Source organism: Drosophila hydei, unplaced genomic scaffold, assembly GCF_003285905.1.
Source record: "Drosophila hydei strain 15085-1641.00,03,60 unplaced genomic scaffold, DhydRS2 tig00008114-arrow-pilon, whole genome shotgun sequence".
Classification (NCBI taxonomy): Eukaryota; Metazoa; Arthropoda; class Insecta; order Diptera; family Drosophilidae; genus Drosophila; species Drosophila hydei.
The window spans coordinates 4,045,196-4,071,652 of record NW_022045827.1 but is presented as its reverse complement, the minus strand read 5'-3'; the positions used below and the strand labels follow the sequence as shown (position 1 = coordinate 4,071,652).

At 40.3% G+C, this 26,457-nt stretch overlaps 1 protein-coding gene and 1 non-coding gene across 2 annotated transcripts in view; both read left to right on the top strand.

The window, feature by feature from the left end:
• LOC111599501 (semaphorin-1A) overlaps positions 1–26,457 on the top strand; it is a 148,796-nt gene that overhangs the window by 71,774 nt on the left and 50,565 nt on the right. Inside the window, 1 exon segment of the mRNA XM_023315170.2 lies at positions 15,544–15,640. Within this exon segment, the coding sequence (XP_023170938.2) occupies positions 15,544–15,640 (97 nt within the window).
• Trnal-cag lies at positions 1,559–1,641 on the top strand. Its single transcript has one exon. It is a non-coding gene; the product is annotated as a tRNA-Leu (tRNA).

The window sequence follows — 26,457 nt, the reverse complement described above, 5'->3', positions numbered from 1 at the left end:
ACATCTATGTAAAGAAAACTATTTATAAGTAACAGTTATAAATCAATATCAATAAAAAAATATATATATCTATATATATATATATATATATATATATATATATATATATATATATGTATATATATATATAGCATTATGAACATAAGCTGCATTAAGTATTTAAGTACAGAGAAAATATTTAAGGATTTGTTTGTGCCTGAAGTGCCTTCAATTGACCAATAAAACGCGGCTTAAATAAAATACAATTCTTATTGTTATTTAGGCTCAATGCTCGCATATACACAAACACTATGAAACATGCATGAGCCTTTGCACTGTGTGGCGCGACCCACATATTTAATTGAGTGCTGCTCTTTTATTTAAAATGCAAAATTAATGGCCAGCCACTATATAAATAATACAATAAAACTATTAATCAATGCTTGTAAACGTTCATATTCCAGAGGGGCAAAAAAACCAAAAGGAAAATGGAAAAAGAGAAAAAGGGAAAATAAAAAACAAAACAAAAAAAAGCTTTACCCACTTTATAAATTTAATGGAGTTTACAATAGCAGCAGCAATTATATTTCAAAACTTTTTACAGCTTTTCATTTTTCTGCATAAGAATATATACATATAAATGTACATATACATGTATATGTATTTGTATATGTATCACTCTAGACGAGGCCTTTGTATTGTGGGCGTGGCCGGTAGAACTGCTGCCTGGCCAAGATTCACTGAGCCCGAAACATAAAAAGTCTACAGAGAAGCTGCAGTTAGTAGTAGTATGAAAAAAAAAACAAAATGCAGTACATGACGCTTGGGGGCACAATAGCGCAAAAGTTTCAAGTGGACTCTCCAGTGAGGGGGGCAGTAGGGTTGGGGCTATATGTGTGCTGGTCGTTGGCATCTGTTCAGCGTTGTGGCACATATTCCACTTTTGCCTTTTATTGCATGCTGTGTGTTGGTTAGCTCTCGGGCTCAGTTGGGCTCTGGCACTGGCTCTGGGTCTGGGCCCTGGGCTCCTCTTTTACCATGTATTTTCATTGTTTTAGAACAATGTTTCCCATTTGGTTGCGCGACTGACTTTCATTTGCCGTCTCACTTACATACGCCCGGCCCGGGTGCCAGTGCCCCCCCAAACCATTCTATTTCTATTGTAGTTTTATTTATGCTAGTAAGAGGCATTCTTAAATTTTTGCCATAGTGCTAGATTTCCATGCACATTGATTGGGTCTTTAAAATGTGGTTTAATATATAAGCGAATGCATATTTAAAGCATTTGTATATATGCATTGTTTTTTTTTTTAATTTTCAGTATATACTTTAATGACATATAGTATACATTCTGAAATATAGGAATTTACCACTTTATTTTTAGCAATTTAAAATGATTTCTTAATTTTTGAGCGTTTTTTAAGCAAGTATTCGGTTCACTCTAAAAACTTTGATAAAGCTTTAAGCTTTTCGCTTTTTGTTTCAGTGAGTCAGCTTATGTGAATAAGTTCTTTATTTTTCACACATATTTGTTGTTGCTTTTGCTGTTGCTTCTGATTGCGCCGCTGGCAATACAGCAGTCAGGATGGCCGAGTGGTCTAAGGCGCTGCGTTCAGGTCGCAGTCTACTCTGTAGGCGTGGGTTCGAATCCCACTTCTGACAATTTCTTTTTTCAATTTATGAAAATTATTTTACATTATTTAACTAACAGCTACGACACCTAAATCAAAAGTCGCTTAACTTTCTGTAGTCCAGCAGTCAGAAACATAGAAAAAAAACTAATTCTCAACTATAACTCGACCCAGTACAAACATCAGCCGACATAGCAAGCACAGCACTGCGTCGTACTGTTTATTATACCCTGATCCCATTAAAAATGGGAAATCAGGGTATAATGGTTTTGTGCAAATGTATGTAACAGGCAGAAGGAGGCGTGGCAGACCCCATAAAGTATATATATTCTTGATCAGGACGACAAGCCGAGTCGATTGAGCCCTGTCCGTCTGTCTGTCTGTCCGTCTGTCCGTCTGTCCGTCTGTCCGTCTGTCCGTCTGTCCGTATGTGTGAACGCGTGGATCTCAGCATCTATAAGAGCTAGAGACTTGAAATTTTTTTTGTAGGTCCGTGTATAGCACGCGCAGGTCAAGTTTGTTTCAAATATTCGATAACTATTCGCATTTAATTGTTATCGAATAAAAACATTATTGAAATGCAGTAAATAAATTATATCTCGAACGTCTTAAGAGCTAGAGCCTCCAAATTTTGTATTTAGTGTTATGTATATTTTATGCAATTTTGATTTTTGTTGGATTTTGGATACCGGCTCCAAATTCCCCCAAATTCTTAGAATTTAAGTTTAGTTGGAACTAGGGCCATTATGTGAAGGCGTTTGCATCTCAACCAAGCCAATAGGATATGTAGATCATATGCTGAAAATTTCATTAAAATCCATTAAGTAAAACAGAAGTTATTAAACAAAACGTTTGGCCAATTTGCAAAAGCACATGTCAGCAGCGCCACGCGCACGCATTTTTCCTATGCGTGTGCACACATACATTCAAATGCGTGTATACTTTTCTATTCCAAGAATTGAAATTGCGATTGAATTGTGCTGAATTATTAGCTGCTACTTATGTTCAAATTTGCAACAGCTCGCGTAAGAAGGGCAGTGGCTGCGTTGGTAGAGGCACCTCTCGGATGAAGCTTGGTCCGGGTTCGAGACCAGAGGAGATGAAATGTTTTTTATTGTTTTATATTATTTATTTATTTTTTTTTTTTAGTTATGAAGTGGCGGTGTTGGTAGAGTTTGTGCACGTTGCGCAAATAATCCGGGTTCGAATCCTGGTCTCGCAATGTCGATTTTTATTTGTTTTCTTTTTTTTTTAATACTCGATACAAACTACGGAAAATATTACAAAACTCAAAGGACTGGGATCAGGGTATCTCCTAGTCGGGCACCCCGACTAGAGCTTTCTTACTTGTTATTGTTGTTTTGCGTGGCTGGGTCGGGTATTTGGCCGCTGGCTCTTGAAAATGTCTGTGAGGCACTTTTTTTGTGCAGCACATGGCGAACATTAACAAAGTTTCACTTGAAAATTAAGTTGCTTTTCTGGCTGCTGTTGCTGTTGAGCGAGAATTCAATAAATTTGCTGCAGGGCATGTTTATAGCAGTTCTGCACCGCAGAGAGGGGAAAAGTGAGCGCGGGAGTGGGCGAAGTACAAGTAGCAATAACACAGGCAGAGCAAACAGCAACAGAAAAATTTTGCACAGGTTTTGTTGCCTGAATTTTGTTTGCTTGAATTTCTTTTTTTCGCAACATGACGACCACACACCGAGAGAGAGACACAAACGAAAGCTCATAAAATATTTAACTGCAGATACACACACCTACACACACGCACATGTCCGAAGGGTCGTTTGAAATCGTAGCATTGCAAAAAGTGCGTTCAAAAACGTTTCTTCTTTTTTTTTGTATCTTTTGCTGCTGCTAACAATAAAAGTTCTCAGAGCGCCAATGCTGCTGTTGTTGTTGCCGGTCGTTTCCTTTGGCTTCTCATTTTCCGCCATTTGCAGCTGTGCCGAAATGCAAACGACACACACTCGCATACATACACACACACACACGCACGCACACACCTGCCATTCGTGAACAGAAAATATCGAACACCAAAAAGTGTGCTGGCAACATTTTTGCCAGAAGAGAAGCCGTGGCATGGTAGATGCCCCCACATGTGGCCCGCCCATCCTTTGGCCAAACCGAAAAACTGGGTTACAAAGTTTTATTTTCAAATGTTGTTTTATGGGGTTGGGGGCGTGGTCGTGACTGTGTATTGGTCCATAGAGGCTATCATGCCACAGCCAAAGTGAATTTATGCCAAACGCGAATATTTCCATTGATTTTGGCTTCTTTATTGCCATTTCGTCCTCGTCGTTGGCATCCTTAAATGTTGTAACAATTGTTTTTGCCTTACCCGTATTTTGTTTGCCCGTTCTTTGCCAGCAACTAGCAAATAAATTGCTACCATGACTAAAGAAAAAAAACCCCAGCTGCAAGTGCAACTGCAACTGCAGAAGCTACCAAAAAAAAAAAAAAAACAGATTAAAAAAAGCAAAATAAATACAAATCAACGAGGGGCGCAACTTTTATTTTGTTTCTATTTGTAAAGACCTTTCAGCGCGATTATTTAAAGCTTCGTTCTATAATGCTCGCAAAGCGATTTATTTTGGCAGCTAACACAAAATATAGACCATAAATTGAGTGCGCCCTAAATTGAAAATTAATCAGAGACTTGAGTTAGGGCAACGAATGTGAATAAAATTCATTTGAGCTTTGATTCTTTTGTTAAAAATGCCATAAGCTGGCACTTTACATCTGCTCTAGCTGCAATAGCTCTTTTGAATCGAGCATGTTTGAAATTCATAAAATATATAATAATTATGTATTTAATATATAATTAAATGCAATGAGCTTTAATTCAAAATTTATATTTTACTCACAGTTTAATTGATAATTAACTTATTACTGAAGAATATAATAATAATAATAAATAGTTAAATAAATAAATTGAATTCTTTGGCAAGCGCCAATTGAAGATATTTTAAAGATTTTTCAAATTAGCTTGAGCATCAAATTTAATGCTGCAAATGGTAAAACATTTGAGCTTTTCTTACAGTCTTCTTTTTTTGCTTTGTATTCGGGCTTTTATTTATATTTATAAATTTATTAAATTTTGTTTTTGTTAGTCCGTTGCATTAAGTCAGCTTCTCTAACACTTTTGATGTGATATTATGTTAGACATTCATACATACATACATACAGACACATAATTCATTCTAATATTATTACTCTAAATCACTTGTGGTATTTACATTGTTGACTTTGTTGTTTATTACATATTAGAGGATTGCATGGAGCATATAAAACTGGGCATGGCAGTGTGTGCGTGGGTGTGGCATTTAGGCAATAATCAATAATCGGTAAATGTAATGGGTAAATTAGTTTTCTTAAATCTTCTTCTGTGCTGAAGTCTGCTGGCAAGTTATGTTGGGATTGCTTTTTATTGTCTTTTTGCTAGTTTTGAGTCTGCTGTGGCCCTTATAATAAGTATTTTGTATATATGGCAAATTGATGCGATTTCGTTGACTTGTGTTCCATATCTTCAAATGGAAGCCAGCATACTTTTGTACATAAGTATTTTGTTTCTTTGTTAGTATTTTTCAAGCTGTTTTGCGTTTGACTTTATCTAAGTATTTCTATATATATTAGATTCTATTCAAAAACTTATTCCATTTTCTATTTCTTGTCTCTTTTCAGGTGTGTATCACGTGCAAACCAATTCTACTCACATAAACTATATTGAATAACGTTAAGGACTTTGATAAGTATAAGAAAAATTATCATAACTGTCTACTTATTGAATAATTATAATGATGCCGCCCGCGGATATAAACCTATGTGAATGCTATACTTAAGATTGCGCTGCCGTTAAGAGTTTTCGCTTTCTCCGAAGTAGCACTTAGTATGTAAATAACGGGTCGTTTGTCCGAGCAATGATAAATAACCGTTCTGCTGCTGCTGCTCTGACATTCTCTGTGCCACATGCTTTTCCGCTCTTGGCCAGGTTGTCGTCTGCGTCAGCTCCATCATTGTCTTTGTGTTCGTTTCATTGCCGCGAGCACTTTTATCTTCAGTTTACTTTATTTCTTTTGCTACGCTAATGCCCTGCCGCACGCACGTCTTGCCAACATCTTCAATATTACAGTTACGTGTGCCGCTAAGCATGGGTGTGTGAGTGTGTCCCAGTCAAAGGCATTTAACGTAGTATAAAAAGCTTCTTCATGCTGCCCCATCCTTCAATATTAAAATGTCGGCGCTAACACACACACACACACACACCCACACTGAAATTATGAAAGGGCCCTGAATGCCGGTACGAACTCAAAGCGAATGCTTTTTCACCACTTAAGACTTTGGGCTTCATCGGTTTTTGGCCTTTAAATAAATAAAAGCCAAGTCGCTGAGCAGGCAAAGCTTTCGCATTCAGCCCAGTCAGTTGCCGGAGGGTTGGGGCCCAAGGGTTGGTTGCTCTGACGATGGGCTGAAAATCCGCCAGCCACAAGTAGCTCAAAGCATTCAACGACCGCAGAGTAACGATAATAATGATGACATTGATGATTTCAATTGTATATAAAACAAGCGCTTTGCCAAATCGAAATCTCGCGGTCTAGCAAATAAATAAATGCCTTGTTACAGCAGCCCCTGACAAGTTGATTCCCAGAAAGCCCAAAATATTTCGTAATGAAAAGGTTTTCGTACTTTGTGTTCCGGGCCTATTTAAACAGATTTTTTGGGGATTGTTATCTGTGTTCCAAGAACTTGCCAAACTTAACACATAAATGTCCCCAGGTCAGTGTTTGCTTGTTTAGAATTTTCAAGATTTTTATTCTATTTGAAAATGTTCTTCATTCGATGCTGTCTTAAATTCCTTGTGATAAGAAATAAATTCTTATGTTATAGATATTATTTGCTTTAATCTACTTTAATTTCTTTTTGTTTTGAGATCCTGTATTATTATATTTTTAAGAGCCTTAGCTTATGCCTCTAATTTAAAGTGCTTTAAGCTGCTTGGCCTACAGCTGTTTCGACTAATCTGTATTAAAGTCCCATATCCGATGTGTTCCGTACAGATGCACAGCGCTCAATTTCATTAGGGCCAATCGCAGCAACTAAGCTGCATCGATGCCAATTGGCACCGTGCAGCACCTGCAGGAGCTCCGGCTTCGGCTCCGGCATTGGCTCAGGCTCAGGCTCAGGCTTAGGACCAGGTATACTCGGTCGATTTGACATGACCCGCTTTACTTTTGAGCGCGTGCCATGTGAACCACAAAAGCGAACGCGGGCTGTCTGGCTGGCTGTAGCTTGTTGCAATGGATTTCATGTCCTGGGCCGGCGTCCGTTTTATGGGTCATTGGAGCAGCATCAGTGGCAGCCACTGACGTGCTTCTGGCTGTCATACAGGCAATCATTGGGTTCGAGCTGATGAAAAGCCAGAGAGCGTGCTGCGACATAACCTACATGATAATGTCAGTTGACGATAGGACAGGACAGGACAGGTTAGTAAATAAGGGCTGTGGCTGGGGCACAGAGGCACAGAAGCACTGCCAGTTAAACTGAGCCAAAGCTAAGGCGATGCTGCAGCTGCAGCTGCCGCTGGTTGACAGGCAAACGGCATCATTAAACACGAACAAAGTATCATCGTCGTACTCATCATCAGCAGCCATCAGATGGTATACATAAACTTTAGCACGTGCCAGCTACTCGCACACTGAGCGAAATTACGCCGAAACATGGCCAATAAAATGCTATTGAATAGGTAAATAGTTGGATTAATTGTTAATCAGGTGCTGCGTGTGACTTGAAGCCGTAAAACTGCAGATGAAGACATTTTATTTGAGATTTGCAAGCTTAAAGAAACTTAACTTGTAGAAGAATTATATTCATATAAGAATTTGCATAACAGGAGAAAGCTCCTTCACCTTTAACATTTATGCCATGCACAGGTGTTTATTAAGGTATATTAAAATGACGTGCAAAAAGAGCAACTTCAATCAGCGCTTGCATTTATGTTAGTGAGCTTTCAAGCTTTGATTACATTTCAAAAAGGAAACACGTACAGCAATATATGTGTTTGTGTTTGAAGTGTGCCTGGAAAAGTCTCAGTGTATTGCAATTCATTTTGTACATACGCTCAGTTTCGTGCTGTGCATATCATAAAGCGCACACATGGCTCAGCGGCCTTATGGCTTGGCCCGTCAGCCCCACGGCTTCTGGCCATGCTCGAAAGTAGCGTCAATTTATAACGCAATGCAAGTCATTGTTTGATTGTGTATGCGTGCGCCCCAGCTACAGCAGGGCTCAAGTGCCTGAGCCTGATCAATTACACCCACTGACACTGTTAACCCGGTACAAGGACCAAACCCATGCTGGCATTCATTCATTTGTGTGCGTGTGGGTGTGGGCGCATATCATTGTCATTGTAATAAGTGACGCGTGTGCTTAGTGCACACACACCCACACACACCCACACACACACACACCTGCTTCGCACATCAGACTGTCTGTCTGTCAGTGTTTTTGTCTCCATCTCAGCTGGCATCTCTACCTGTTTGCTATTCATTCATGCATGCCTCACTGGCCCAGTTGCGACTGGGTGCGTGCACCTGACATCGCTGGCTGTGGGCTCCTCTGGCCATGTGTTTGTTTAGGCACATGTAAAGCATCTTATCTGCGTCGTGTAAATGCTACTGCTGCTGCTGCTCCCCATTCGGCAAAGCCAGGCCTGGATTATGCACGGGCATACACCCACGCAGAGTTAGAGAGAAGGCCAACACGTAGATACAACAGGCAAATGCTTTGGCACACATTCAGATGAGTTTTCAGCCAGCTCATGCCGAAAATATCATTTAGTTTCTGTTTGAAGAGCAAGTCATACAGGCGTGAGCTCCTAATGATGCACACAACTTGAATGGAAAAGAAAACGTAAACGAAAACAAAAACTGGAAAAATGAAAATGCATTACGCAAGCTATCAGCAGATAAACACTTAACGAATACACAAAAAAAACATAGATATATAGATATACAATGTAAATTCATCTTCACTTGAGTAGCTGAAGGTCATCAAAGCTACCTGGTGGAAATGTAGCGAATTGCCTGATCGATAAGCGAAATTTAATTATCTCTGAGACCTGCTCGACTGCAAGAATAGCTTTTAATTTACTGCAGAGCTCACGCCCACGCCCACGCATGCTGACGCCGTAAAAAGTAATTAAATTTGTATATATTTTAACGTGAGCCATTTCTTTTGTCGGCGCATTTCTCAACATTTGCTTGGTGCCTTTAAATAAGAAGACAAAGCGAGAAGTAGTAGCAGAGGGGGAAGAAGGACACCTGCCAATTGGTTGCGACAATTTGTTGTCATTAAAAGCTCTGGAGTCGCTGGTCTTTGGTGGCAGTTCGCCGACCGACGACAAGCCACGTCGCGTCGTCGCATGCGATGAGCGTAAATAAATGCAAAATAATACAATAATAATTAAAAGTGCATAAACTACGTAACAGAATCGCGGCACAGCTGCGCGCCGGAATCGCGAATGAGCGCGAAACGGATCGTGCCGGGTCCTTGGTCCTCGAACATGTGTGCTGCTGGCCTCGCATTTCCACTTGACGTAAGTTGCGTTAATTGCTCCATAAATGGCGTGTAGTCCATATCCTGTCACATTTTGCGGCAACCGCAGGACATGCGGCAGACCCCGACCCAAACCGACCCGATTCGACCCAACGCGAACCTGTTTTCCGCTTGGCCTCGTCTTCACTCGCCCAACGTCCGTTCACTTTCAGCCCAAATGAATTTAAAGGCTTTTATGACTTCTTCTTAACGCTTGCCGATTAATTTCATTTTATATGAAGCACGTTTGAAACAAGGTTATGTTGCGCCCAAATGGACGCCAGGTGGCGCCAGCCAGAATTGTATATGAATAAATATTAAATAACTGTGCGTATGTTTTTGCTTAAAATAACTTAAAAAAATAAATGCATTTATTATGAACTCAGAGAGAGTTTCATATAAGTATTGAAAAGAAGAGTTTGAAGCTCAGACTTAAACTGCTACAAAATATATAAAAAGAGAAAAATCTATTATGAATTCAAATGTAATTTTCGTTTTTTTGCCAATTTATGCAATTTGTTGTTTGTATTATAGAAATATGTCGTCGATGAGGGAATTTCGTAAATGTAAATATCCAATTACAGGCATCACGCTTTGGCATTAAGTAGCGACAACCGCAAATTCAATGCAATTATGTAAATAATTGGGCACTCGTCGGAGCTATGCACATACATACGTACATAAGTATATATATATGTGTGTGATCCCTTTTTATAGCAATTTTTTTACCTCTCATCAAATCAAATTGTAATGCACAAAGTGTAGATGAATTAAATTTAATTGTCAACGATTTGAAATATTAACGAAGCTTCGATTTCAACGCCAATTTCGCCTGCCATGCGCTGGGACGTTGCCTGCTTTGGAGCCCTTGGGGGCGTGTTCATTAGCACACAATACGTGTAAATTCGATTTGTTTCAATTGTTTGCATTCAAAAACAAAAACAACAAATCGTATGGAACAAAAATGATTTGTAATTGTGATTGTATTGCTTGTGACAGCCAAAAAAAAATATTTTATATACCAATTTTATGATTTGCGCAGGTGATTGATGGTTGTGAATAAAAGCTAGGTAGATATAGCTCTGATTAGGTGATGGCAATGCTCAAATATCCAATTGCAAAAGTGCTGAAGAAAAGTCTTAATACGAATATTTGAAGAGGCAGATCGAAGAGCTTCTTTTTGTTTAAAAATAATGCAAGCTGAAGAAAGATATAATAGAGAATCCTTAAGCTAAAGCTAATGACATCTTACAGTAAATGCTCAGGAGATTTGAAACAAAATTGTATAATAATTATATGTTTTTGGTATCCTAGCAGATTTTTGTAGGTTTCTCCTTCCTTCAACAATAGTAAATTCTCATAATCCAATAATAAATGAAGCCTTTCAATATCTGAAATATGAGCTATAATTTGCTTTAATCTCTATAAGAGCTGCTTTATTTTCTTATCATATTTAATATATATATATATATATATATAATACATTTTGTTTATTATGTAGTTCCATATGTTTCCTATGAAAGGCTTCCTCATTCCAATTAGCTGGGCAAATACCTGTTCATTATGCATGGACATCTTGTATGCTGTCTCGAAAGGCACTTGAAGCACCGCAATTACCGGTTGCCAACGTCCTCCAGGTGTTCCATTGGATTCGGTTATAGTTTAGGCCAAAGCCAATAGCCCAAAAGCATGGAAGCTGTGCTATCAAGATGCAAACAGCATCAGGAAAAGAATTGCGAGCTCCTTGGACGCCGCCAACCACTGTGACTGGGACGAAGATTGGCACATCAATTGGAAAAGGAAACAATACACAACGAAAAAATGGCAAAGCTAAAAGCCAAAGCAAAACCAAATCAAACAAACCGAACAGAGGCGTCGACCAGGTTGGCTAAGCTGGGTAGCTGCATGAGCTAACGATAAGCCTGTGGCCTATGTTGCTTCAGAGATAAGACACTGTGCCCCAACATCAGCGTCGGCGTCGATTTCTGATTTCATTTCGTTTACTGGCGGCTCTATGTCTAAATGATTCTCTTTTGCATTTGGGATCGTCTTTTTTTTTTTTTTTTTAGTTTGTATTCCATTTTTTCATTTTGTTTCTGATGTTTGGCTTGTGCTCTGCATTTCTTTCTGGTCTTTTGTGCGTGCGTGTGTGTGTGTCGGCGTTCATTTCAATTAAATGCAAATCTCGGCTGGGATTTTTCCCATTGAACGCCGCCTGGCCAAGGGATAGAGTCGACAGCAGCAGCGGCAACAGCAGCCACGGAACATGAACAGGAAGTTGGTCTGGTCTGGTCGGTGGATGGCGCGTTGCAGAAATCGTGGAATGTTTTTCACGCATCGCCGCATTTTGTTTTCCGGCCGAGGCCGTCCCTCGGCCCAGCCTCCGTTTTTCCTCGCTGCGACTATATAATTTTTATGTGACGCCGCCGCCATTGTGTATGCCGTTGATTTCTCATGGCCAGCAGCCAAAAACGAGCCATATCGCATTGCGAAAGCCGCTTATAATAAATGAATACTTACCATGGCATCGCTCACAGTTGCTGCGCGTATAATTTCACCAAATAATTTATAGTTTATTTATTGCATACGCAACTGTTATCAATGCTCGCCGTATATAATAAATATTTTTAATAGTATCAATTTTTTAACACTCACAACAGTTCGTTAATGGCAGCGTAGCATTTGCCTTGACTTCTAAATGGAACCATTCAATTAGTTGGCTCTGGCAGCCCTCTCTAACTTATCTACTTAACTTCTCTGTTAACTTTTTGTAGTTTACTTGCAAGTTCCAGTTACGTCCATTAAGGTAACTTTCATTATTTAGTATTTTGTTGCTGTTGTCTTATGCTGCTTCTTTTTTTGTTTGTTTTTTTGTCCAGCTCCAACTAGCTGGAGTGCAACATTTTGCCTGCACTTATAAAGTATTTGCATTTTTAATACCCCACTGTCTTTTTGCTGGTTTCGTTCGCCAACTTCCACGACTTGGTCAACTCGCTCGCTCTCATCAAGGTGTGGCCGAGACGACGCCTGTTCCTGACCGCCCTCTGAATGCGCATATTTATGATACTAACTGTAGAGCCAGTACGCCATGGACACTGGTCTGTAGTTGAGTAAATATTTCCTTTTCCGCTTGTAAATGTTGCGGTTGCCAGAGTGTGCGTCGGCTGGGTGAAAAATACACGCCAAGCAGCAAAATGAAAAATTCATTCCGAAATATTTAATAATCAGCTTATGTAGCGCTCTGTAATTTTCCTTAAGAGTAGCCGATGCTCTGTGGCCTTCATTAATTTGAAAGGCCAAACCCATTCACTGCTCGGCTCGAATCTTTCTTGCATCACATCCTAAGGCTGGCGATCTTTGCGTTGTCACGTTTCGGCTCTCGGTTCCCAGTGGCATGACAAAGTCAAACATGGACACGTTGTCGCCATTGTTACCGCAATGTGAAATCCTCAACACACACACACTGAGTGAGAGTGGGTCGTAGAGCTGGGCTGTCCGGCATTTGTAGATTTCGAATGTCGGAATTCACGTTTATTTTCGTTGAATTTGCATAATTTGGAGCGGCAGGCCCGACCGACTGTCAGTCAGTTGATTAAAGTGATAGACTCCGTCGAGGCTCTTGCCTTCGTTTACTATATTTTTATATATATATATAAATGATTTTTTTTGTTGGCGTTCGCTTCACTGCTTGCTGAATCGTCTGGCGGATTCGGTTCGGTCTGCTGCGTCTTTGTTCAAATACAGCTGGCAGTGAGGGTCGAGGGAGCTATGCGAGGCTGTGAACTGGGGCCACAGGCACTGGGCTCGGGGTTTGGGTACGTGTTGAGTTGCAGTTTACTTTGGCGTTGCATACATTTTGAAAGTCAAGGTAAATATTAGATTTTTGGCTGTTTGCTGGCCGAAATGTGTGTGTGTGTGTGTGTGGGTGTGCCGTGTTGTGTATGTAGGTAAAACAAATATTAGCTTACAATTTGAGGGCTTACATAGTTAGCAGGGTCGACGAAAAGGCCCGCGGTAGCATTAAACATAACTTATGTGCGATGTCGACTCTATATGCAAAGCAAATGGAACGCTTCAGGGATTGCAATAAGAAACTTTGGAAAGTTCGTAAAGGATAAAAGATTTAATAGTTGTGAAGGAATAGTAATAATATATTGATTGTGTCTAGAAACAAACTTGTTAAGCCCGAGTCTTACTGAGGCAGCTGCATTTGAGAGAATATGACTTCATTTTAAGGCTTGTTCAACTTGAGCTGAATATGTAAATAACAATTGATTGTTTTTAAGTTTTCCAGCCGTCTTCTCTTCTCTTTACCTAATATGCATAATTTGACTGCTCTCTCCTTCTCTCTCTCCCTCTCTCTTTCCCTCTGTCTTCCATTCACTCGCGTTACAAATTTGTTGAATATTCTTTGCTCTGACTGCTCATCTTTGTTGGCAGCTCTGCATATTTCATTACCATTGCAGCTGTCGTGAATTTGTTGTTATATTTCTTCATGTTTTACTTATTATTCTTTTTTGGAAACTCTGCAAACCCTTTCACTCGCTGCGTCGTTTTTTGTTACAAAGCTTTGTTGCTTTTAATTAAAGCGCCAAATTAAAAATGTCGCATATGCTGAGGCGTGAGTGCGCCGAAACTTTTCTCGTAGTTACGCGCCAACCCTCGAAAAACTGGGGGCTCTGCCCCTAATCGTGCAGTCAGATGCGCACATGTCCCACGTGTCACGTTAAATGTCAAGCAAACAAAAGGCCTGTCCCATATGAAAAGCTCGTGCATAAAAGCTTTTTTTACGCCCATTAATTTTGGCTGTGTTTTTTTTTGTAGTCTTTCGGGTAGCGTCTACTAAAGTGAAACGTGTGAAACGCGCATCCAAATGCGCTTTCAATAACCAGGTTGCAGCCGGTTGGCCATGTCCAAGCAGAGCTAAAAAAAAGGACGAAAAAAAGCCGCTAAAAACTTTTTCGCTCTTTGTGGTTGACCGCTTGCAGTCAAAGTTAAAAGCTGAGCTGCAAAAAGTTCACCCTGACATCATTGATCAAACGAAGCGACTGACAAAAGGCGTGTTACGTTATCCGTAATGATTGCAGCGAGGGCGAGCGCGTGGCTATTATGGGAATATATATTCAAGCTGAAATGGAGTCATGTTTATCGAGTGTAAAAGAATTTAAGGCAAGTGTTGGCCAAAGGGAGCTGCCAAGGAGTTGCTTCGTAATGAGCAGATAGCGAATGAAAGAAATTCTCTGGGTTTGTCGGAGACAAAGAGAAGCTTAATTAAACTTCATTTAAAATGTTTTATGCAAGGTTTTTTTAGCGGCAAATGCCCGCTTTCATAGGAAATATAAATATTCCTGCTATAGCAAAAACCCTTTAAGATAATGCAAACAGCCCACTTTGAGCCATTCTTCCCAGGCGCTTTAATCTTATTCTCCTACATTTATTTCATATTAGAAAGGTTTTTGAACAATCACATTTCGCTATCCACTCTATATTCTGCCTTAAGTTTACTAAGCCAGCTAAGCACTTTACATTCTTTGAATTGTTTATTTACTCAAAGCACAGCTCGAGAGATTTGTGTGACAGCTGAGAATTAAAGTTCAGTTCGGAAGATATTGCAGTGACACCTTTGCCGTTAAGTTTGGCTCAGTCGCATTGCCATTAGCAAGTGCAACAGCAACCGAGCAGCAGAGCCATAACATTACACCTCGCCATGTAATTACCGAGTACCAGTCCCTGGGAGATTTAAGTACTTGATGGCTCTTTGCTAGTTTATCAGGCAGTAGTAGCTCAGTTTGTGGCAGCTGACAACTATCAGTGGTTGCTGCTCGCTTTCCCAGACGGCGCAGCAAGAAAAACTAAATGCGAACAGCTAAAGTAAACAAATGACAAAAAACTTTGCTGCTGCTGCTGCTGCTGCTGCTGCTGTTGTCCTGTTTTTGCTGCTAAACGGGCAATCCTTTGTGCCCGCATTGGCTGCCTTTTTAACTCCGGGTCCCTGCTCGGGCGCCATTTGCATATCAGCCAAAGAACAGGCGAACTACTACTACTACTACTACTATAGACCCGCGCCCTTGCTTCGCAGCTTGGCGGCTGCATTGTTTTGTCGTACGCCACCATTTTCAGCTCTTTAGCATTTCGCTTTAGTTTTAGCCTTGGCCAACCCTTAGCCGCCTTTTTGTCGCCTTTAACGACGCCTAATTGCCTAATTAGGCATTTGCAGTCAGACCAACTAGCGCCCGCACGTCCATTTCACCAGCTCCAGCTCCGTCTTCGTCTCGTGCTTTGACCAACTTAAGCCAAGTGCAAATATTAATATTTTTCCCTTTTGTCAACTATTTTACAGGTCCCGAAGATATACTGAAATTTCTGGGCAACGAGAGCGTTGTGGATCACTTCAAGCTCGTCACCAAGGATGGCAATAGCCTGCTCATCGGTGCCAGGTGAGTTTCTCAACGTATTTACCTTATTCACGCCAGCTGGAAATCCAAGACGCGCTGCTGTTGCAGTGGCACAAACAAGCAGCAATCCTAAGGGGAAACGAGGGATTGTCCAGGGTGCGGCCCTTCAGTCCACTCAACCCCAATCGCAATGGCTGCGCCCGGGCTGCCTCGAGAGGCCTTTGCAACTGGCCGCCTACTTTTTCACTTTTAATTCTGCTTTGTGTTGTGTTTTCACTATTGTTGTTGCTTTCGGGGTGTGGCGCAAAGGAAAGTTTCTTTTTCCTTTGCCCCATTTTCCATTCGAAAGGCGCACAGCGAGTAGGAGTCAAACGGTGATGCGTTCAGTGTTGTGCACTTTATGAGTTTTGTTGCTTTTGAAAATTGGTTTAGCGGATGATTAAAGTTTCATAATTGCATTGCCGTAGTCGGAGTGTGAATGTGAGCACTTACCTGTAGTATTACAAGCGCCGAAGCACAAATGAGAATTGATTAATAATCCGTGGCAAATTAAGCGAGCTATAAATATCTGAATCGAAAAGTTGAGCCAAGAAGTTGTGAAGAATAAATTGTAAAATAAAACTTTAGCAGGTTGGCTTACTTATTGTAGACTACCTGACCTAAAGGTCGCAGATTGTAGATATATATATGTGTGTGTATTGGGTATATTATACTATATCTTTATTATGTTACGTATACGTAATTAAAACTCATTTGATGTAGTCACAAATATGATTTCTGCTGTGACAGTAACTTATTATATGATAGCTGATGTGTAGGTGCCTTATTTATAATATTTTTTGTACTTATTGTTGCATATAGTAACGTAGTCATTAGCTAATGTGTTCATATTACGTATACGTAATTTCGTATTTTTTTAAGAAAATATAATTTTAATTCTAAACATGTTTTAACAGCTGCTGCAAGACTGATTGTCTATATAAATATAATATTTCTTAATAAGAACTCAAAGAATAAATTCGTAAAGCTGCTTTACCCAGCGCATTGTCGAGGCAGTGCTAATCTATATGCTATACCAACCCAAAGAAAACTTCCTCAAACATCCTATAGATTTTCTTAAGCACATTCATCTCAGCCTAACTCAACCTATTTTCAAATAGATCAGCATGCTTTCAAGCATTATGCTAATGATCTTTAGACAAGGCATTTTGGTTACATCACGCGTTAAGCTGTTATGTGTGCTAGATACATACAAGTATTCACTCTATTATGTGCTTATGTATGTGGTATTCAGAATCAATTACTTTAACAATTTAAACTTTTCTATAATGTGTGTTCTAGCTCTTACCTAGAGAGTCTCGCTGCCAGGGGCAACACTGGCAAGTTTCTACTCACACCGAGCGGCAGGCAGCCAAGATTTGACAGGCAACAGTTGAAAGTTCAAAGTTGAAGCCTTTAACAAGTTACCCCCAGAAAGTTGTGCCCCCTTTTTCGCAGACTTTCTGCCCAATGCCTGTAATGTCAACTTTTTCGTTGTGGGCTGATGTAAGCCCCGTTCTCAGCATTTGTTTAACATGTTTTAAATGAAACTCCGTAAATGCAGCGCAGAGTGCAAAATCCACATAAAGCAAACTTCAATTTACTTTTCGCACACATTGTATTTAATTTAAGTAGAAAATACTGAGTATATGAAAAGTTCGCAAGGGCACAAAAGACAGACTGGCAGACGCCGGCAGACTTCAGCAGACTTTGGCTGACTGGCTGCTGGAGTTGAAGTAGCTCGGCAAGTAAAAGTGGCATCGGTTGGACCTGAGACATAGTCACTGGCAGCAGCTAACGTGCGTGCTAACTTTGATTTTGCAGGGCAGGAAAAACCAGGAAAAACAAAAAAGAAAACCAAAACGTAAAACTTTGCAGCAGGTGCCACGCAGATCTAAACGGGTTGACAGAGCTGGGCCAAAGCGTGGGAAGCTGCTGCTCAAGTGGTAAGCGTAAAGGGTTTGCCGCAAGCAGCCAGATAGAAGCGTTGTGCGGGGCATGCAGTCGGTACACAGTAAATTCTGAAGCTGTGGCAAAAACCGCAGAGATGCTTACTGCGAATGTTGCTCTGCCAGGTTTATTAGATGTGCGTCTCAGAGACAATGGCAGAGGGCGCCGCCGCTCTGCCAAATGCAAACGGGCGCCAGCTGACACACATATTAAAATGTTGCATACTTTCTGGCGCTCGCCTGGCCAGCACCGCCAGACATAATAAACTTGTGTGTAGCAGTGTGTGCGTGTGTGTGTGTGTGTTATGGTAAAAGGAGCCAAGGAATTTGTGCCGAAAGGAATGCGTGCAACTTGTAAGACAAGACGTCGACACCCTCTGCAGTGCGCCCGCTGCCAACCGCACTGGCCCGCCCGGCCTGCCCAGACAGTGCAAAACTTTCAAAAATTGCAAATAGTTTTTGGTAATTTAATATTAACAATTCTGCTAACGCCATCGCACTTGCTCCAACTTTATCTCTCTTTTGCACACGCTCCACTCGCCACTCTTTGTCTCGCTCTGATTTCCTGTGTCCCTGTGGGTTTGTGTTTGTTGCGGCTTTTACAAACCACATACACACACACACACACATACACTCATACACACGCAGCATATTTGGAAACTACCAAAAAATGAATTTCCAAAGGCGCTGTGGGAAAATGTTTGGTTTTTGCAATTAGTGCGGTTTGTGCCATCGTTTCATTAAATATTTTATGTGAACTTGGCCCAAACGGAATTACAACAACCGAGCTGCATATGGCCACAGCTTGTGGTCGAAACTCTTAGTGCAATATTTTGCCAAGGATATTAGATTATTATTAAGAGCAAAGAGTTTGACACAATTAAAGCAACTTATTTGCTTCGTTATTGATTGGGCAGCTAAAAGCGTTGGTTAAAAGTAAAGCATTTTGGCTTATTATGGCATGTAAATCAAAATTGCATTGCTAAGTAGACTAAGACTTGCAGTATGAAAAGCTTCTCGTAAATTAAGGAATAGTAAATGAATTTAGAACTTATCTAAAAGGCTTGCTTTCATAGTGGTTTTATGCTGGGTTTCAACTGGGTTTGTTCGCATCAAGAGTTTGGTTATACAGTTCATTTGAAACTTTCTTCTAAGAATATAAAAGTTAATAACTTAAGAACAAAATATGTTAATCTTTATATTCGTTTTAAATTGCTGCCAATATACTGTGTTTGTCATTAAAAAAAAACAAAAAAAAAAAATTAAATTTTGTGTCCCAATATTTAGTGCTCAATTGCACTACTATTTTTATGAACATTGGTATATTTACAATATATATATATAATATATATATATATATATATATATATATATATACAATTTAGATTTTTGCCATGCTCTCTAATATGTGTGTTTTATGCTAAACTGTCATTATACACATTTTTTTCAATTAATTACTTTTATTTGCAATTCTGTGAGAGGGAAAAAACTGATTCAAGCAAAGACAATTTACGGCGCCCGACCAAAACATTCATGATTTTTTTTTGTAAATTTAATTACATGCATAATTTCCGGCTAGCTTTTTTCGCCGGAAACGTGCAAAACAGCATAAGAGATCGGAAGAGGGAGAGGGGAGGGGGCGTGAGAGAGAGGGGCAAATATTATGAGTAATGCAACAGCTAAAGGTTGAGCCTGGGAGCATAATGAGCTAGCAAAATGCAAACAGTACAGAAACGCAAGCAAGGCACAAAAATTAAGTGAGCGCCAAACGCACACACACACACAGCCACACACACACACGCGCATACAAATTAGTGTTGTAAAAAGAGCAAGTTTGGTAGATGGAAAGGGCAGGACAACAGCTGAAGCAGTCAGAGCTTGTCGGCTTTTTGCTGGCTGAGTTTTTGCACGCATGAACGCATTTGTATGCTGGCTTTGTCGTTGCCAGAGTTGCCACTTACGTGATTAATGGATTTTTAACAAGTTACACATTCCAAAAGGAGCCCAACTACACCCACACACACGCATGCCCACTTATCCAGAGAGCGTCAAAGTAACCAAAGGACGGCAAAGCCAAAAAGCGCTGCCACGGTGTGTGTGCGTGCGAGTGTGCGTGTGTGTGTGTGTTGAGGGTAAGTGTTGCCACATGTGTGCGTAGGAGCTGTATTTTTGTGTTGGGACCCTACTAAACTAGCATGACAGGGCGGAAATGCGAATGTGACACGCGTTTTGCATGTGAAACGTCATGAACAATGTAGAAAACGACAGAAAAAATAGAGAAAAGAAATAAAAATGAAACCAAGCGAACGAACAAGTTACCCTCAAACAGACCCCAACCGAACTGGCACGTACACACACACTCGCACACACTCACGCACAGTCAGTCATAGGTAACAGGTATATATATAGCTACCTGCCAATGGCAGGCCGAAGCCTAGCTTCCATATGCAAAGTCAAAGTGAATTCGTTAAGTTGCCAAAAGCAGGCAACTAACTGCAAATGGATGGGGCGAAAAAAAGCAGCCAAACAGGCCACAAGATGCTTGAGGTAATCGAAAATAAACCGTGCGACGTCAGAGCAACCCAAATCGGGATTCACTTTTTTTGCTGTGCTTTGAGTTCAATTTAATTATGCCTAAATTGATTGAATGCTTCGAGCACAATTGGTACAAGAGCACGTAACAAAAAATGAATGAATGCATGTTTACTTAAATTATTTAAATAATTTTATATTTATGGCTTTTAGTAAACATTTGCATAACTTCAAATGTTACGCTTCAAGACTTTAAGAAAAGTTGTTTACTATTTATGCAAATTTGAAGAGTGCGAAAGCTATTAAAACTTTTGTAGAGATGCTTAAAGGAAAAACGAAATATTTTGCCAATATAAATATTAAGTGAAACTATTAGTAATACAATTTGGATATAGAATTTAACTAGAGCAGCTTTTTGATAGCATATTAAAAATTTGAAAAGAAGCTGCTGCCTACTTAAAATACAAACAGAATAAAGATAATATGCAAAATAAAATATTAAATAAATTACCTCAGCTTTGGAAGACATCACGTCGCTGTGTCAGTCATTTAGGACTAAGTTGGCTAAAATGTTCAGAATATACAAGAGCATCCTAGCTGCTGGTCGCTTCTAAATCCTCAAGAGTTACCTGACCGAGTCTTGACCTAAAATAAATAAAAACTTCCCTGTTGTTATCTCCTAGCTCCCCTTTAGCACTCGACTGTGCTCGCTCTTAGCACAAAGAGAGAGTTATATCTGTTAATTTATACACAGTAATTTCCATGTCTAAATACCTAAAGACTGCCATTAGGGTCTATGCATTCCACTTATCGAGCAACATTTGGATAAAGATTCAGCATTTCCTTCCTGCCCTTCCCACCAACTGTCACTTATGCAAATGAGCTGGAGGCATTCACGTAGCTATTTCCCATTAAGCCCTTGACTTTTCAGCTCTCCTTTTTCTTTTTGTGCACACTCATTTGTTGACTGCCGAAATTGCATATGTGGCACGAGCCGGGCTCAAAGACGTCTCGTTAATTTTCTGCCACTGGCAAATAATCGTAATTCAGCGCTAAATTTGCTATACACGGAATTTGCCGTTTGTGTTTATCGGATCTGTGTGCTTGGGCCTGTCTCTGCCTGAGCCCGCCCGCTAGGCGAGCGCTGAACATGAAAATTGGGTTAACACATTAGATCGGGATATGTGCAGCGATGTCCTTGCTCGTGTCCGCGCTGTCGTCCTTGTCACAGTCGCTGCCATCAGTTTCGCAATCGAATGAATGGCGACAAAGGCGGAAATAAAATTGCTAAACGAAAGAAGGAGAGACAGAGGAGAAAGAGAGAAAAAAATAGCAATTCAACGTTTGCCTAACGTGACTCGTTTTCCTCCTGTTCTATTGGCATATGTCGGCCTATCTGTTTGCCTTTTAACATCTTTTACACAGGAGGACTACAACACAGTGGAAAAATCTTTAAAAATTAAAAATTTTGATATTAAATTATAATTTTAAAAAATCTATAATAAATAAGTAAATTAATTTATTTATAAATTTATAAAATTCAATCTTAAGTTTTCATAATTATTTTTTTAGGTTTTTAGCTTTACAGATGTCTTTTCATCCACTGTGCAATGTTTTGGCAATTCAATTTTTGTATGCAATTCAGCTTTTGGGCTTTTCAGGCACTGCGCAAATTCGTTTACACACACAAACATACTCACACTGGAGGGTGTTGCGTGGCGTCCATCTTTTATTTCATTTCGTTCTTTGCCTTTGTGCAACTGTGCAACAATCATTTTTGCACCGCAAATTCATTTCCGTTTGCACTCGTTTCGCTATGTGTGTGTGTGTGGGTGTGTGTACAACAATCGCCAGCTAATTTCGTGCGATTTATACGCATACGAGCAGTGCAACAGCGTTGCATACTTTTTGGGTCTAGCGGCTACCCTGAAATGAATTTTCATGGCAATTTTATCAAGGCGCGAGCGCCGCCGTCACTTTACCTATTCCCTGCGGCTTGCCATGTTGCGCGTAACGCTGATTTTAATCTGCGGCACAGAGCGCCACCCAGCCCCAGCTCGTGTGCAGCTTGATTGAAGATTGTAGATTGTAGATTGAATTGTGAAACAAATGTCCTTGCATGCGCTGCCACTCGTACTTGGGCTGGCCAACAATGCCTTCGTGCCATTGTTGCCTGCTCGGCTGGGCATTGTTTGGCGCTATTCAGGCTGCTGCAATTTGAGTCGCAAAAAGATGGGGACAAGTGCGCTGGATCTTAAGCACAATGGAGCAACAATGATGCCAGTGGGTAATAGAAAATATACATAAGACTAGGTAGCAAAAAGATCTTCCAGCAGTTTTCTAAACTAAAAATGAGCATATTTTTTGACTATGTAAGCAAACCACTTTCGCAGATCAAAACTCTTTGTAATTTTATAATATATTTCTGTAAATCCCTCAACAATGAAAATGGGCAAAGCAAACGCTAACCTAATTATATCTAACGATAAATAATTCTAGCCGTAAGCTAGAGACAAAGCGCAATTTCCTTTGTCCTTTTATGCAAAATAGAAATTTTTTGTCGACAACGCCTATAAATTGCCAGCACCTTGAGGCACTAGGATCAGAGAGAGAGAGGCAGACTTGGCTCTACTATAATTAATATTGCATTCATTAGTGAAATTGAATTTGCTGAGACAGGCGCTGCTTGGAGCTGGTAAAGTATCTGCTTAGAATATGCAAGCAGCTCGTAACCGATGAAATCGAACTGCAAATATGCAGAACCCCTTTGATGCGACTAAAAGCTCTCAACTGCTGACAAATTGGAAATGAGTGACCTGTTGGTAATATTTTATGTAGCTGGGGCTGTATTCGCACAGAGGATGCGGAATGGGTAATTGGCTTCACTCAGTGGAGTGCGCTGCACTTGGACTTTAATCATGCTTATGACTTGGCCTGCTGCTGGGGCTGGGTGCTGGAGGTTTGAGGCTCCAACAAAATGCAATTCGCTTTGTCATGTTGTCCGAGTGTGTGTGTGTGTGTGTGCGAGAGTAGAAGAGTTCCTACCGAATTGAGCCAACGGTGACATGGCCAGAGGTGAGCCCTGGCATGTTTGCAATGGCAAATGTCTGATATCTAGCTCCATCTGCTATTGCTGCCATTGCACCTGCATCTGTGTATGGTTTCGGGCTGTGCGACTGGACCTGCTGACCTCCTGGTCCTCCTTCAGCTCAAAGCTCAATGCCATTCACATTTTGCTTTTTGGCATTTGACAGTTTGGACATTTTCTGCTTGCTTTGAGTGCTGACTGGGGAGCCGGTCAGCGGCAAATCAAATGGTTTGAGGCCGAGGAGCCACAAAAGAAAAACGTCGGTCAATAACATGAAATTCGAACCGTCAATTCGATGCATGCCAAAACACAAGAACCGACAAGCGAGGGATGCAGTGCCAGCACCAATGACTGCCAATGAGCTCAGACCGATTGATCGACTATTAAATACCATCTCAAAGCATTTCAACTATATATTTTTTGCAAAATGGAAACACTTTGTTAGGTCCAATGCTAATACTAACACCGCAATAAGACTTTAAGCTCTCAAGTGTCTAATAACTTAGCTAAATTATATTTTGATATGCCACTCTTTGTCCAAATGTCGCTACCCAAGAAAGAACAGGCAGCGTGAGAGCTGTGATGGAAAAAGGAAATGAAAGGAATTGTGGAACTGGAAAATGGGAAATGCAACCGCTGGAGCTGTCTGCTATGCTTCGATAATTTTTGCATGGGCTGCAATTGCGCACACATGTAATTCAATACGAGAAACGCACATGAGCTGAGAAAAGGAAAGGCAGATCATAGAGAGACACAGACAGCGAGTGGCGGCGACAGCGTCAAATTTTAACTTTGTCCAGCTGCTGAGCCACGCTAACACACACACACACACACATGCACATCTATACATCGAATGGGAAAACTTATGAGGCGTTGCCATATCGGGAAAATTTACTTGATTTGCTTAGCTTATGGCTATACAGTAAAGCCATTTACCGTTATGTCACAAGAATACCGCCTCGACAGCACGTCGACGGCTCTGTTGCAGCCGCTGTCATGAATGCAACTCAAACGTGGCAGTTGGCAGGAGTCGAAGGGCATTTGGCAGGGCGAACTTCCTGCAGCAACAAAAGCTGTCAAATGCCCGACCTAAGTCAACTTCTTTTCATGCCTCAAGTGTGCAAGCGATGGATACCGAGCTGGGTGCATAGAAGCAGAATACACGATCTGCAGAAAGCAAAATCGGAATATGCCTTGCAGGCATCTGCATCTCTGCTCCTGCTTCTGATGCTAACAGCAACTGCTGCCAAAGTAGCGCAAAGTTTGATGACGTGTGACATTGAAAGTGGGCTGGCAATGACAGAGTAGGCAAGCTGCTTAGCTGACTAGCAGCTGGCGGCTGAAATTGGCATTGAATGCGCTGCGAAGCAATTGCTAAGCAGCCCATCCATGCATCGCAGTTGTAAAGTGCCGTAATTTGCTTTGTCAATTGGAAACGAACCAATGAAAAGCGAATATTTCCATTTGGATAGGGATGATGATGCTAATGACAGTTATAATGCCAATTAAAATAATAATGACAATGACAATGACAATGACAATGACAATGACAATGACAATGACAATGACAATGACAATGACAATGACAATGACAATGACAATGACAATGACAATGACAATGACAATGACAATGACAATGACAATGACAATGACAATGACAATGACAATGACAATGACAATGACAATGACAATGACAATGACAATGACAATGACAATGACAATGACAATGACAATGACAATGACAATGACAATGATAATGGTAATGATAATGACAATGATAATGATAATGATAATGATAATGACAATGACAATGATAATGATAATGATAATGACAGTGTCAATAACAATGATAATAACAATGACAATAATAGTTATAATGACAATGATAATGATAATGATAATGATAATGATAATGAAAATGAAAATGACAATAATAATGATAATAATAGTTATAATGACAATGATAATGATAATGACAACAACAATGACAATAATAATGTCATTGACAATGACAATGACATCAATAATAATAATGGCTACGACGTTGATAACAATAATGAATGATGATGTTCAAAATGAAAACATAATGTTAATTCATCGCAACCTTTTTATACCTTTTTATTTAAAAATCTAATCACGTCATTTTACTATTAAGCTTCTTCATTGTAGATTGTTTTCTGAACAAAAAAAATGGAAATTCAAATTGCATGAAATTGGCATTGTTGAATAAATCACTTGTATTTATTTACTGTCAAACTGAGAGAATTCCCATCGCTTCTGCCTTTGATACATGTTACGCAATCAAGTATTTGGCTACTGCATCACAAATAAATTATGAACATTATTCAAACAGCGCTAATGATGCTTAAATTTCGCAGCAAAAACAGTCGACAAACAAATAATATGCCATTTTTTCGTTGGCTCAAAATATGACAATGGCAGATGAAAAAGCACCAAAAAATAGAAGAAGAAAACATAGAGTAATAAATACGCATATCAAAATTAATCAGATCGGCTGGCTATGTATAAAAAAGTGTGCATTAATTTATATTCATCATATTTACATGCCACGTACAGCCGCAGCAGCAGCAGCAAGCGCCTTCGAGGGTAATAAATATGTGGACCTATGCTAAAATCCGGCTGGCATTGCGTAATAAATTTCACATTTTATTGGCCACACGCGAGAGGTTAGCGAGAACTTGGCATAAAGATGGGTGCGCTGGTAATGATGGGGATATGCGTCGCTTGGCAACGGATGGATACATTTTGGGGTTGTCTAGCTATCTCTAGATGGCCAAGGTCACTTCAATGTGCGGGAATGTTTTGGTTTTTCTTTCCATTCAATTGCCGTTCGCCTAAGGGCAGCTCTGCGTCAACGCGTCGTATGAGCAATTTGCATGTTTCAGTGGAGTCTAGACTGGAAAGCAAAAGGGGGGTCGGGGCGGGCTGCTGCCTCGGCTGCTGGTTCTTTGTTTGGCTCGGATTTGTCTATTTGAAGCTTTTTGTGGGTCAAGCCACAAAATGGCGGCAACGGCAGCGGCAGCAGCAGTGGCGACGATGATTTTATTTCTTTCTTGTGTTTTGTTTCGACGTTGCTAGGGTTTCTCAATCTATTTTATGGCAGCGCCACACTCTCATTGTCAAGCTACACGTTGCTGTTGTTGTTGCAATTTTAACGTCTTTGAAAGGCCGTCAACCACAATGCCGTTATTTATGTGCATGCGGCTTTTGTTTTGTTGCTTTTAGAAATA